Consider the following 15,553-nt stretch of genomic DNA (forward strand, 5'->3'; position numbering starts at 1 on the left):
GAGGGGGGATCTTATGAAAGCAAGTTAATTATTTATGTCTACTTTTGTACTGAACTTATATTTTTATCAAAGTATATCATCTCCGTATTTAGTGCATCAACTTGGTCATCTACTATACTCCTTTAATTGCTTTAGAGTCACATGGTAAATTTAGTAAGCTAAAGTAGTTTTCATCTGTGAAGTGTGTAATCTGTATTCAATTGTGTTTAACTTTTTTATTGTAAAATTTTTTTCTCTTTTTCTCTTTTTGTTTTTTATTTTTTATTTATTTATTTTATTCCTTTTTATGAACTGGAATGGAAGTAATCATTGCATGAAGATCCATGTTTTTCAATACACTTGAGTACAATTAGTTGTGACAGTAAAAAATGTTCAATGGAATTATAGAATGTTCTGAACTTCTCCAACAACCCAAGAAGGGTAATCAATTTTTAAATAGATCAATTTGGTTTATATTTCAAGTTTGGTGAATATGATTTATCCAAATGTTGTCCATTCCAGATTTGAACATTCCCTTGGCGTGTAGTGGCTTGCTGGTTAATCCATTGAAATGCTTAAAACATTTCAAGAATCAATTTAATTTTTCATTGATTTACTCTTATAAGGGAACAATAATTAACCACCTTATTATGTATTATGGAGTGGTTGGGTGCTTACTGCTTATGATTCCTTATTCAATATTTATTTTTAAATGATCTTGTCATTTTTTTATAGGACTTCTGTACGATGTTGGCCATGGGGCTTTCAGTCACTTATTCGAAAGTGAATTTCTTCTCCAAGTTACCAATGGTTCTCATTGGAACTCTTATTTTTCTCATGTTTGTATGTTCTAGAATACAATAGACTAATTTAGAGATCTCTATTTTTATGTTTTCGAAATCCTTAAAAAACTTATTTGTATTTCATCTGGTTTTCTTTATTTTATTTCACAATCATTAATTCATTATTCACTCAATATGTTATATATTTTGTACTTCCAGGTGACAGGAACAAATGTTAGTCAATATGGTAGATTATGTTGTCAATGAACATCACATTAATGTTGATTCTGAGATGATAAAAGGAGTCCAGGTATGCCGAATGCCAATATTTATAATGACCATTTCTTGTTTTATTAAGTGTCTTTGAATTCATACTATTTTCAAAGTATCATTATCTAAATAGTATATAAAGTTGTTTATATAAAATTAAGTGCTACTTGAAGTAGACTTGGAAGCTTTGTTTTGTACATCTTCTAGAATCAAGACATCTTTAGAAGGTGTTTTCGACGCCATTCTCCCATGTCTACTACTCACTTTGTTTTGTGTATATGACCATCATGTTTCTTTAGTTTCATGAAGAGATTATCTTGTGACAACTTTTTGAGACATACATAATGCTTTTATTATGCAGAAAAAAAAAGGAATGATGCTGACGCTTCATTTGTCATGTAAAATGAATTTTATTTTGTTTTATTTTTTTACATTTACTTCTACTCTTTTTTTCTCTTCATAAATACATAGTAAAGTGAAATAATAGAGTTTCATGAATAGATTTTAGGAGAAAAGAAAGAAATCTTGATCTTGAGTTACAAAAAGGAAACAATTATCTTTGAGGGATTAGGACCTTTTGAATGTCCTGCATCTTAAAGTAAAAATTTTTAGATGCTTATTTATATTAGTGAATTATTTTGGACTGAATTAGGAATTTAAGAACTTCTTCTCCCCTCTTCCAATTTTTGAAGTATCTGGCCTGTATTAAATATGTCATAACAGCTAAGTTGAATGGTTGCAAAATTAGCTCATGCTAACCCTATGACTATCCTATGAACAATTGTTCATCAAAGTGCTAATTTAGTTGAACTTTATTGTTGAAACTTGAGCATTGCATGATATCGTCAATGATGTACATTCTATCACATTGATTTTTCTGTGTGTGAATGTAGATTGAGGCGTACAGAGACATGATTACTCCTGTAGTAGATCCATTTAAGTATTTGATTCAGGTCTATATAAATTCTTTATTTCTTTCACTTTATTCCCATGTTCATTGGATCCATCTATCAGTGATGGAGTTTGATGGAGTTTGTTGTATTCAGGTCTGTACATGCTTTGATGGAGTTTGTTTTTTTTTTTAATTCCTAATTCCTATACCATTATTATAACTATATATTTTCTTTAGACTAAATTATAATTTTACTTCTCACAAGATTCAATTTATTTATAAAATTATTTTTTCGAAAAATGGATATTTTAAGTTTTCAAATGTCATCTTAATTTGATAGAAGTTTTTAGATTTTATTTTGTACTTGAAGATAATTGTTGTATTTAATATTTAATTTTCTTCTTTTTTTTCTTGGTTTGTGGGTTAATTAGAAACTTTATTCTACAATACATATAAACAATTAATATCTACACAAAGTTTGCTTTTTTTATGTTATAAAAGTTATTCATTCAGTCGATATAAGAAAAAAGGAAATATTAGTTAAAAAAAAATTGTTAGGAAGATTTTATTACTAAAAAAGAATTTTTTCTGATAAAATTATTAACAATAATTAACTTTTCTTTTAACAAGTTTCATATTTAACAGCTGAACCATATTTTTTTATAAAAAAATAAATACATTCTTAATTATTTTTTTAGTTATTTTTTGTTAATTTGTATGTTAATTTGTTTTATATTTCGTACAATTTTCGTTCAGTAATTATTTTTTTTAATTTTTTTCTGTGATTTTCCATCATTTTTTTCTCTAATTATTTATAGAAATAAAAATGGAAAAAATTGTAAAAATTAATTAAACTTTGAGATAGATAAAATTTATTGATATAAAAAATTCTCAAATGAATAAAAAACTATATTACAATATATTTTTCTCAGTATTTAGTTATTTTTAGCTATCATAAATATTAAAAAATTTTCTGATTAATAATTGTGAAATTAATTATATTGTCTAATAATTCATCTCTCATAACCGTTCTTTTAGTGTCATTTAATTTTAAGGAATTATCTACATTATTTTAATTATAATCTTATATCTTCTATTAGTATTTTTAGCTCTTTAACATTACCAAGAAACATTAAAAAAATCAAAGGTCACTCTTTCTTCTCTCACCCCCCTCCCTACCCCCACACACACGGAATAAAAAAACAAAGCTCACAAACATTACACACACACGCAATAAAAAAAGAAGGAGGTCAGAAAGAAGACCAAACGCCGTCGCCGTCCATCCTCTCTCTCTGAGGTCTCAGCTCACTCAACCCAGAAAGACACCGCCAACTTTTTGCATGGTTAAGCCCCAAATAATCATACAAGATACAAACTTGTCCTCATCTCCAGTGGTCCCGGCGTCTCCATTTCTTTCAACAGGTAAATTTTCTGACAATCGAATAACAAGTTAAGGTTTTGCCCTAACTGTTGCAGTCCCAACATGATCTTCTCTTCACTTTTTTTCTTTTTCTTTTCTTTTTATTTTTCCTAACTTTCCTTTCGGTGATTTCATCAACTAAAGTTTTATCTTCTGAAAATATCTAATTAATACCTTTATGTGAATAGTCTCAGTTCAAGTATCCTTTCTGATTATTTTTTGTCTAATACTCAAATTTTTGTTGCTCTCTCATCTTGCTGAGTCTTAATTTGAACCAATATAAGAGATTGTCATATATTTTGGCATGCATGTATCATTCAAGGAGAGGTTCTTCCCCAATTTAAAAAGAAAAAAAGAAATTTTTTATTTCCAAAACAACGGATCTCAACACTTGGATATCTCCAACATCTGATTGTTATTAAATTCTTTTTTTTATGCTTTTTGTTAGCAGGTTGTCACACGTGGATAGGTGCTACTTTTGTTAATCATCTTAATTAGGAAGCTACATTTAAGGTAACATACTAAAATGTAAGTTATTAAGGTGAGAGAACTTCAAAGGATAATAATAGGAAGCTATTTTTTTGTTAATTTCTTTTTAGCAAGTTAATTAATTCAGTTTCAGTGAGGTTGCATTGGCCGTGTGAAATTCGGTAATTTTGGTATTACTATATTGTATCGAATAAGAAAAAATATTAAGCAGATAATTTAAAACATTTTTAAGAGTAAAAAAAATAAAATTGTAATTATAATTTTTTTATATTCATTTTGGTCTTTTATATTTTATTATTGATCTAATTTTTGTATATTTCCTTTTTTTATATCGTTTGTAATGCATATTCTAATTAACAAATTCATAATTTATGATTGTTTCTTTAAATTATTATTAGTAGTAGTTGTTAGCTTTCTTAAACTTCTCAACATTATAATTAGCATTAGTAGAAATTTAATTTACTAGAATAAATAATGATATTTTTGTTCCTCTATTTCTTCTTTTCTTTATGAATGGTTGCTGTTCTTTCTTTATGTTTGTTCTTTAAGTTTTTTTATTCAATTTTATCACCTGTTTTTCTTGAATTTGTTGAAATCTCCTATTAGGATTTACTTTATTATAATTTTCTCTTTTGTAGTAAGAGACAAGATATTTTCTTTGTTCTTGAATCTTTATACCAACTCTCTCTATCTGATAAGGCTGAATGGCCATGAATGCCAATAGAGAAGATCCAAACAAGTATGTTGCTTAGCATTAGAGAAGATGTTTTTTTTGCTGCATTTTCAGTTCGATTGAAGTCTCATTTACTTTTTCATTCAATGTGTTTCAGATTAACTTTTGAAAATTTTAATGTCAATTAAATATCGATGTTATGCCATTTATAGTTTTTTTTTTAAATTCTTTCTCATATATTTTTCATGTTGTAATTTAATTTTATTGGCTTCTCATTTATATGTAGGCCAGATTTCAGAAGTTGTTGTAATCTGTAAAATATGTTGTGTAGTAGTTTTCCAACGTGGTCTCTTGGGTATTTTTCATTAATGTGTTTTTAATTTGTTACTTTTTTTATGTATACTTAGTTAGTTGGTTTCTTGATTAAAAGTCTCAGTCTTAAATTCTAATCATACCATTATGTGCTAATAGGAGGTTTTTAGCAACCCAGCAATACTGGTCCAACGAAAAGGAACTAATTTTTAGATTTCACCTTTTCAGTAAGCAGGTAACGAAATATATTATAGAATATTATATCATGCATGTTAACTGATTAAAGAGGTGGGTTAAATCTTTAACTTAGAATGGTTTGTTTTTAATTTATATTTAGTTAGTAGTCTTTTTTACTTTCCTCCTCTTGATAATTTTTTTTCCTGTTACATGAGTTTGATTAGCTAATTCTGTGTTCCTGGTCTTTCTGTTCTCAAATGGGTGTAGACTACAACAATTTTAAAAAGATTAGTTTTGATAAATTATCAATGTCCATTCAAAATAAATAATATAATGTTTACTAATCATACATATATTGATACTGACTTTAAAAATTCAACATTTATTAATACCTGAAAAGATGATTCGAAGTTCATGTAGATGATTTAGTTTCAGAATCTATCAAGATAACAGAAATTTCTTTTTCATTGTTGAAATCTCTCAGTTTTCTATTTGATTCTTAATAAGCTTGATGGCTGATGGTGTTTTTGTGGAAAAACGAATTTCCAACACACAAATCCAACCGGCAAGTATACCGGGTCGCATCAAGTAGTAATAACTCACTTAGAGTGAGGTCGATTCCACAGGAATTGATGGATCAAGCAACTTTAGTGGGTGATTAGTTTAGTCAAGCTAACATTGAATGAATTGTGTGAAGTTGAGCAACAGAATGTAAATTTGCAGGGAATTTAAATTACAGAAAGTAAAGTGGCAGGAAACTTAAAGAGCAAGAAAAGTAGATTGACAAAATCTTAAATGACAAGAAATGTAAATTGCATCAAATGTAAAGGGGGCTGGGGTGCTGGAAATTAAATGAGAGTAGTAGATCCAAGTTTAGAACAATTGCAAGGAAATTAAATTGCAGGAAAAGTAAATTCAAGGTCACAGTAGCTTAAATGTAAATTGCAGAAGAACACAAGTGCAGGAAATTAAATTGGGAGCAATGAGATGCAACAAAGAAACATAGATCATTTCTCAAGTCTCAAAGTGAAATTAACAATTTCAATGAAACAGTAAAAACAGAAGGAAAGCCAAGAGCTCAATTGCTCACTTGATCAAGACAGAAACAAAATTCAACTCAATTGTGAAATTCAGAAAAGAAATTCAAGATCTCAGGGAATCAATGAGACTAGAGAACAAGTCTAGATCTCAAGCCCTTCCTTGATCAATTCAGAGAACAATTTGCAAAAGAAAAAGAAGATGAAAGAAATAAATGAAAACTCAGATTCAATTCTCAATTTTCTGAAATTATGCAGAAGAAGAACAAGAGATTTCAGATCAAGTGAAACAGAATTCCTTCAATTCTTGATCCAAAATTCAAACAGAAATGAAAACTAAGAGAGAGAACTCTCAAATCCTAATGCTCCCTAGTGGAGCTAGCCTTTTTCTAATGGAGCTCTCCTTTCTGAAATGAGAGTGATGCCTTTATATAGGCTTTTTACAAAATGAAAATAAAATGAAATTGAAATTAAAAACAAATTCATAAAATGAAATTCCTAATCTAGCTTGTTCTTGTGCCTTTGAATGATGATGTGGGCTTTGCTTGCTTTGGATTTGAGGAGAAATGGGTTTAGTTGGCCTTGATTCAATTTGAAGAGGAATTGAATTTAAATGAGATTTTGGTTGAATTTTGGCCCATGATGCTCCCAGGAGGCTGCTCTGCTCTTGTGGAGAGCAGAGCAGTGAAGCCTTGTGTGGGGATCCTGCTCGTGTGTGTTGTACGCACCAAGCCCCTTGACCGTCCCAAATTGTGCATGACATGCTTCCCTGGGCCGTGTCATGGTGCGTGCCTTGCGCCCAAGGAATGTTGCTCTGCCCTCCTTGTGGGCAGCGCAATGGTGCTTCCAAGAGGAGTTCCCAAGTTCAAGCCTTGGTGAAAGCACTCCACTCAAATTTTCTTACATTTTCTTTGGGAGAGAGCACGATACTGCCCTCCAAGAGAGCAGTCTGCTCTCCTTGAGAGCAGCATTTCCTTGGTTTCCTTGTGTCTCCCTCTTCGAGCCTTGGTGGAAGCACTTTAGTTCATTTTCGCTTATTTTTTGCCCTTAAAGATGCCTTTCACTCATGCCTCAATTGTAAGCCAAATATGAATTGCTATATATCATTGGAAAGCTCTGAATGTCAGCTTTCCAACGCAACTAGAAGCACATCAATTGGACATTTGTAGCTCAAGTTATAGCCCTTTGAAGTAGGCATGGTAATGTTGTGAGCGCCCCAAATTTAACTTAGCGAAAATTTGCTCCAACCTCACTTTGTTTTCACGATATTGCCCTACTCTTGGCAAGGACAGGGCAGTGTGCGTGCTGGTTGCTTCCTCTTTTGATTTGGTCATGGGCCACGCTTTTAAAAGCGTGGCCTAAGGCTCTAAAGTGTGCTCCAACTTCAAAGTGTACCCCAAAGCTCTTTTTTTCTCCTTTTTAGCTTATTTTGTGCTTCTTTACTTCTTTTTCTTCTTATTTCCTACAAGATGTATAAAATTAAAAGATCAAGAAAATATATCATTTAAGCACAAAAGTATTCAATATTTAAGCACAAATCATCAATTTCTTGTATGAAAAGCATAGAAAAATAGGTATATGATGACTTGTCATCAATGGCCAATGTGCAGTTTTGGCCAATAGTATCAATCTCAATTAATTAGATTCCTGATTTGACTTTATGTTCTTTAATTTGTTATTTTCTACTATTTTCTGCATGTCTGAGAGTGATTGATTTGCCCCTTTGTCCCTTTTCTATGGATATTTTGTTTAAATTCATTTAGCTGTTTACTCAACTAGAATCTTCTCAATTATTTATGCTAAGGCTTTCTTCTCATTATAATATTAGTTTATTTACGTGATTATTGTTCTCTTGTGTTGCTTAGTTGGTAATAATGGTAGATTTAAAATACCTCTCTTTGCTAAATAATTAGGTAAAATTATGTGAAGGTTTTTTAGCATGTTTTGTTACACATGAATTAACTTTGGAAATAAATTTGAATATAGGGCGACAGAGCTCTTCCTCCAACTTTTGTTTCAACTCATGGGGAACGATTAGGTCCAATGTTCTATGTTATTGACGAGCTAGATAATTGTTTAGTCCTGGAGGTGATAAGAAAGAATGATCAGTTGCTCATAACTGACTACTCATTTGAACAGATTAGAACTTCCTATCTTATCGATAGAGAGGCATCTGTTCAATTTAGGTATGTTGGTTTTGGAATTTTTTTTATTTCATTGTGGGATAAGGACAACCAACCCATTCAAGTTCACCTTGATCCTAATGCATATGTGCCTGAGTTAATGGACCCAGAGACACTTGATAATGTATCAAGAGTGTTCCACATCAAGTATATCAGGATTGATGAGGAGTCATCAGCTGGTGTGATGGTTCTATCTGGGTCTGAACCATCTGATGATCAGTTTTCATCAGATGGTGATAAAAACAATGATCAAGATGGGACACTAGTAGGGGATAATCCGCATAATCCGATAGATTTGTCTAGTGGAAGCAGTTTATCATTGGAGGTTAACGACAAAGTAACGCGGCAAACGAATTGGCTGATCCTAGGTAATGCTAGATGTACCTTTTTTTCTTGTGTTTTGGATTTTAATATCATGGGATAGCTTGCTATTTTTTAGTGTGGTGACTAACATTTTCATATTATCCTGAATTAGATATGCTCCAGAGGTTTCTTATGAAAAGATCATCACAGCTTTGGATGTCGGACAATTTAGATTGGTAACTTGATCTCAAAAGAGTGTTTTCTTTTTTTTTTCTTGCAAGCTTATTGGATGTTCTTCCTAAATCTGTTATTCACTATGTATGAAAATATTATGTTTGTGTTAACTATGAATTATTCGTTGCAGTATTTAGCTTCAAAATTTGCTGCGTATCTTAAGCTATCTGGAGATGGTTCGATTTGGACGATCACCAGTCCAGATTCCAATGTAGAGAAGAATGTGTTCTTTTTCCACTTACTGAAAAGTGGAGAAAGAGGTCGAGAATGGAAATTTGGGGTCGGGTGGAGTGAGTGTTGTAGAATATACAACTTAAAGGAGGGTGATATCATTACTTTGGAACTCGGCTCGATAGCTAACCGCCAGATACAGTTATCGATTCAGCGACGTTAGGCCTCCTATGTATAACTCTATTTGATGGATATTTTGAATTATGTGTTAAGTTGTCTTGGACATATTTTATTTTTTGTTTAATGAACAAATTTATATATGTTGTATATATTTTGTTTTGCTATCAATAGGTATCTTGACGTTATGTGTTTTTAACATAATACGTAATAGTAAACTACATCTCCATTGGACTTCTTTTTTTTGTTTTTTTAGTGTCTAACAATTATTTGAATATTTTATTATCTTTTATTATCTTAGAAAGTATGTTATGCCATTTATTGACATATTGAATAATTGTTGTATTTTATTTTTCTATTATAGTGTAGTGATAATTTTGTAATTATCCAAAATTAATACAATATATTTATTTTTATAAAATACATTTTAGTTATATTCTTAGTATTTTTCTTTTAAAAGGGTTTAAATTTCGTGAATTCCGTGCATTGTACGGATTATCAGGTCTTTCCATTTTAAAATGAAGGATACAATTGTAATTTCCGTTTTATAAAAAAATTTCCATGTGAAGAAAATGTTGATTTCTTTCATGATTTTAGAAATTGAATCGGTCCGGTCTAATGATGAACCGGCAACATTATCAGTCTATTAGGCATGTAAAATCGTTTATTAGAAACCGGTGAAAAACTGTTGGAACCTTCCGGTCGGATCGAACCGGACCCGACCGGTTTACACAAAAACGGAAGGTCCTGTTTCTTTCTCCATTTCTGTCTTTCTTTCATTCAGAAAGAAATCACAGAAACTCAGCCAAGAAACCCTAGCACTGTAAGCCTACACCACCGCCGCAAGGAGTGGCATACTGCCGACGTCCGTCGCATTCAAAGTTCGCCGTCCGTCCGTCTATCTAGCTTCCGTCGTGCTCCAAGTCTTCCAGCCCTGTTCGCTGTCACCGATTGCAGCTGCTTCCTCGAGCTCGGCGTCCGTCGTCTTTGTCTGCTCAGCCGCGTTTCCGCCGCCGTTTATTTGCCGTTCACGTTCGCGTCTTCGTTCAGCCATCGTCTTCGTTCCCGTTATTCGCCGTTCACGTTCGCTCGGCATTCACCGTTCGCGTTCACTCGCCGTTCACCGTTCGAGTTCGCATTTTCGTCTGGAAGCCACGTTGCTCTGCTTCAAACTCTGACCAACCCGCGCGCTCCACCTAGCCGTCGAACTGCTCTCTTTTGTCGCGGCCGTGAGTTCCCTAAACCCGCCACCGGACAATACACTAACACCAATACTCTACTTCAAACTCTGCAACTTCTGATTTCTATTACAATAAGTAACTATTTGATTTGGTAGTGGATTGGATTTTTTTCGTAAACTGAATTAAAGTATACAATACTTATGGTCTCTTCTCTATCACATTGATATTAAGCTTTGATTTCTCTTATTTCGTTTTAATTTTACCGCACTCAACATGTTTGATGAAATTAGAATAATTGGATCTTAGTAATTAGGAAATTTTATCTGCACAAATAGCATCTTTGCAGAAAACATATTAGCGTGATGATTCCACTTGTATTAGTGTTCTTCTGGTAAATTTTAACTGTTATTGTGAACTTGTTAATTTGCTAATTGTTCTTGTGTTGTTGTTCTGTTGTTCTTCTGTTATTTTTGTTTATTTTTTTGTTTTTGTTGTGATTTTCTGTTCTTGAACTTGTTAAGTTGATAATTTGCTAAATTGTTGGGCTGCTGTTGTTTTAATTTGCTAAATTGTTAGGTTACTGCATTTGTTGGATTTTCTATTGAGGTCTTATTCTTGTTTATTTGCTAAATTGTTGTTGTGTATTTATTGTTGTCTTTGATATTATTGCTGGATATTGGTGATCATTGATTTATTATATGCTTCATGTTTTCATTGTTTTCTTCTTCTGAAGGAAAAAAAAAATTCTGTTTTCAATGTTTTGTTGATTGTTTGTTTTGTTTCAGAAATCAATTTTCTGTGATCAGTGCTCAAACTCTGAATGCTGTTCTGTTGGTTTTGCTGTGTTTGTTTTGTTTCAGAAATCAATTTTTTGTGATCAATGCTCAAACTCTGAATGTTGTTCTGCTGTTTTTGTTTTCCTTCAGAAATCAATTTTGTGATCAATGCTCATACTCTGAATGTTGTTCTATTTTGTTTTAAGGCTGTGCTTGGAAGAGGTGATTGATTTCTGAGTTTAGTTTGGTTTTTGTTTTAAGGCTGTGTGTTGTGTTCAATTTTCATTTTGTAGGAAATTCTTTGAGGTATATAAGACTTAAGAAGGAAGACTATTTATATGGTATTACTCTGTTGATTCTGGTCTGCTACAAGCTTGAACATAGAATTGAAGAGAGAAACCCTTTATTATTTCATCATTGGCCTATTTTTGGCATTGCATATCATTGTAGTTTGTTTATTCATAGAACTAGTTGTTTATGATCCCCTTTTGAAGTAAAAAAATGCAGTAGAAGAGTGTTTAAAACCAGTTGCTTTATTCATTGAATTTTTATAGAAGTGTTTTATTTTAAAACGGTTGTTTCGGTTGAACCAATGAACCAGTAATTAAAACGGTTCAATGAGCGGTCCGATTTTCAAAACCTTGATTTCTTTCCACCTAGCACATTAGGCATTTTGGCGCCAATTCTAATTTTAGATATTTCAGGCTCTGGAATCCGATGGAAGATCTTCGGAATCCAATGCTGAAGTTCTTCTCTGATCAAGAGCTTTGTTATGCTGAGATCGTCCCTAGTGCTCAGGTATATAGATTATTCTTTACATCATCCGTCCTCTTTTTTCTCCGATTCTGATGGCACCTTTTTCATCTTGATGATACATGCAATGACCGTAGGTCCGAGCTAGAATTGAAGTTTCAGTGCTCAATTTTCTCAAGAATTTGAATGCATCAAACCCCGCCATCTCAGATTTGCCTCTGGTGTACACTTACTTTCATAATCTGTCTCCATTTCCTTATTAATTTGCTAAATCTATTTCAACGAGTTGCTTAGTTGAACGTTGATACCATTGTTTGATTTTGTTGAGCTGAATGCATTCTAATCAATGGTTTGCAAACTGAAAGTTTCAGCGATTCCACTTTTAATTGTTATTTAATCATGAAGCAAATAGGTTGCTAATCTCAGGTTATCAATCCTAATACGTGAACAGATTCAGAGAAAATTTTGCAACAGCCGAGTAAATCATAGCTTGATGACCGACCTATCATGTGTTTTCCTCTCCCATTCTGTTTCTTCGAGGTCCTTGATGAGGCCTAATGCAGCAAAGGCCTTCGTTAGAGGTCTTTTTTTCTTTTCTTCATATTTTGATTTTATGTTTTAACAATTTCTTTTTTCAATTGAGCTCACTATAACTCATTTTGCTTGCAGTGTGGAAGGTGATGGAGTTGTGCTATCAGATATTGCTTCAGGAAAAGCGTGTCACGCAGAGGGAGCTATACTACAAGCTTCTGTGCGATTCGCCACATCTGTTTCCTTCTCAGATAGATGTCAACAGGACAATCCAAGGTTTTATCACTCTCATTTTGCTTTGAGTTTCAGATCTCTTGGTGTTTTGAATGCAAATGAAATTATCGATCTGCATGCCATAGATGTCGTGGCATTGCTTAGGTGCAGCCGATACAGTCTCGGAATCATGGCATCTAGTCGAGGTTTAGTAGCCGGCCGCCTTACTTTTCAGGTTCCTCAACAGTTTCACTGACTCCTTACTTGTACAGGTCTCAACTGTTCAATTAAAATGCTACTGCAAATTTACGGATATCTAGTTTCCAATTTTTCCTGCATAGGAGCCGGGCAAAGAGGTTGTTGATTGCTCTGTATGCGGATCTTCTGCACATACAATTCCGGGAGACGTGAATTTGTTAGAAAACTTGATTCTAGATACTGATGCTAGATACATTATAATTGTGGAGAAGGTAGGTTTCTTGGTGGTAATGTAGGGTTACTTAGATTTCTTTAGTTTCATTGTCCAATTGCATTGTGCTACTTGAACAGGTTCCATTTATCCCCCCGCCCCCCCAAAGGTAGAAAGTTTGATTCAAGAATATCCTTCTGTTTAGCATGCAATATTTCAGCGGCTTGCTGAGGATCAATTTTTTAATCAAATTCCAAGCATTCTTGTCACAGCTAAAGGTTATCCAGATATGGCAACGAGGTACTGTTATATGAAAGACTCAATCCATTTGTGTGATTACTTGTACCTAAAATTCTGAAGTTGAATGCAGAGTTCTTCTTCATCGAATCCATCGAACATTTCCTGACTTGCCAATTTTAGCTTTGGTGGATTGGTAAGACCCTTCAAAAAACCTCTCCTGAAATATAGTTTTTTTTTTTTTCCTGTCAGAATAGACATTCTATTGGTTTGCGCCCTTTTATTAATGTTGTTGATTTATTGTTGTTTATATCACCTTACCCAATCAACATTTAAATCTTTGAAGGAATCCTGCTGGATTAGCTATTTTGTGCACCTTCAAATTTGGAAGTGTTACAATGGGCCTAGAGGCATACAGATACGGTAATTAATTTTATGATCTCATTTTACCACAGAGAACAGGCTCCAGTATGTTTGGATGATGAAACTTATGCCCAAAATTAATTTTCTTTTTGGTACGATCTAGCGTGCAATGTGAAATGGTTAGGCTTACGGGGGCAAGATCTAGAGATGTTGCCTGACGAATCTTTGGTTCCATTAAAGCCAAAGGATCTCCAAATTGCTCAAAGCTTGATGTCCTCCGGAATCTTACAGGTAAAGAAACCACCAAGAATTTCTGAAATATAGCACATATTACTTGATCTATAGGTTGGTATCTTATATCTTATATCTCATATATTACATAACTAAGCAGGAGACTTCCTTGGACAATAACTATATTGAATATAATCGTACACCAAACCTACACAGCCATTTTCCTTTTAAGAAGGTTAACTAGAGAATTTTCCAATTACAGGATGTTTTTTTTTTCTTTTTAACAGGGGAATTACAGAGATGAGGTGGCCTTAATGGTCCAGAGTGGTAGGCGAGCTGAAATCGAGGCCCTATACTTTCATGGGTATGATTATTTGGGGAAGTACATAGCTAAAAAGATTGTTCAGTCCGATTATATATAATGACATAGATAGTAATTTCTTATGTATAAGCACTAAGCAGGGTACCAAGACCGTTGTAGTCGGATAATCAGCAAAAATTACAAGTTCAACTTTCCTAAATTTAATCCAATTCATGTTAGAGGACTGGTTTCATCCTAATGAGTGTAAGCTAACTTTTCAACCAAAGGCAGTAAGTAGAGCGAAATGAGGGTCGAACACACAACTCGGAGCTCAAGTGAAATACAGAAGACCTTGTCATCAAGTTGTGGGCTAAATTGCGATTAGAAGCTAATTACTTGTGTCCTAAAAGAGAAAGTATAGCGCCGGCCAATTTGAACAACTTTTTAAAAGATAGGGTTTTGAATTTTAAAAATAGGATTATGAATCAAGGTAGCGAAAATTAAGATTTTACATAGAATCGAAAAAATAATTAAAAATCGTAGAGCGTAAAATCGTAAAACTGAATGTAAGATTTTACCAAATATATAAATTTATCGATATCAATTATAAGAGTAATATAATATGATGAAATTAAGTAATTTAAATAAAAATGAGAATTTAAATTTGACAAAATTATCATAAATGATAAAATCAAGCTAAAGTAGCATAATATATAACAAAATGTAACATTTGTAAAGTTCAACAATAAAAATATAAATAAATCACAAGTCAGAAGTTTAAAATAATTATATGCAACATCACAAATATAAAATAGATAATATAACATTATACTAAAAAATATAAAGACTAAAGCAATTTATTAACGTTATGATTATCATATTCTCTAACATTTTGATTTCTATTAGGAGGAAAGTTGAGAAGCTCATTGAAAAGGCATCATTGTCAAAAAGAGGAATCTCCAAATCAATCAAAGGATCCATCTTTACCTCTATCTTCTTCAGGGGCTAAGTGACATCATTTTGTGTGTCAAATTCCTCCAAACTTTCCATCATATTTTCATCTTCCACAATCCATTTTTCACTGAATCCAAGTCTTCAAAGCTATAGTCAGCAGTGTTTCTTGATGGATTCTTCCTTGCCAATCTTTAATTGGTCATCACAAAATCAACATCATTCATTGTGTTTGTCTTCAAACGATTTCTTCTTTTCTTGTGATTTGTGAACCTAATAATATCAAAATTTATAAGTATTTATTTAATATATTAACATATGCTAATTAGAAAATAATAGAATTTAATAATTAACTAATTCTATAATTTAAAAAATAAATTTCTAAGCTAATATCAAATTAAAAGTTTACCATCTCAAAAACACTCCAATTACGCTCACATCCCGATGAACTACAAGTCAAACTCAAGACACGGATAGCAAACTTTTGAAGTTTTGGATGTTCATCTCC

General features: G+C 32.5%; 1 protein-coding gene across 2 annotated transcripts; it reads left to right on the forward strand.

Annotated features, from left to right (window-relative positions):
- The first annotated feature begins 9,884 nt into the window (after positions 1-9,884).
- Positions 9,885-14,567, forward strand: LOC130957356 (meiotic recombination protein SPO11-2). Of its 2 annotated transcripts, XM_057884221.1 has the most exons (12): positions 9,885-10,328; positions 11,761-11,854; positions 11,947-12,030; positions 12,261-12,390; positions 12,479-12,616; positions 12,700-12,788; positions 12,895-13,023; positions 13,168-13,262; positions 13,333-13,395; positions 13,546-13,622; positions 13,726-13,853; positions 14,081-14,567. In XM_057884221.1, the coding sequence occupies exons 2-12, from the start codon at positions 11,774-11,776 to the stop codon at positions 14,213-14,215; spliced, it is 1,149 nt and encodes a 382-aa protein (XP_057740204.1). In that variant the 5' UTR covers positions 9,885-10,328; positions 11,761-11,773; the 3' UTR covers positions 14,216-14,567. The 2 variants fall into 2 exon arrangements, with proteins under 2 accessions (XP_057740204.1, XP_057740209.1); XM_057884226.1 differs by lacking the exon at positions 9,885-10,328 and having other exon boundaries at positions 11,785-11,854; positions 11,947-12,032; positions 14,081-14,566.
- Positions 14,568-15,553: the final 986 nt, after the last annotated feature.

The sequence above is a fragment of the Arachis stenosperma genome, chromosome 2, assembly GCF_014773155.1.
Source record: "Arachis stenosperma cultivar V10309 chromosome 2, arast.V10309.gnm1.PFL2, whole genome shotgun sequence".
Lineage (NCBI taxonomy): Eukaryota > Viridiplantae > Streptophyta > Magnoliopsida > Fabales > Fabaceae > Arachis > Arachis stenosperma.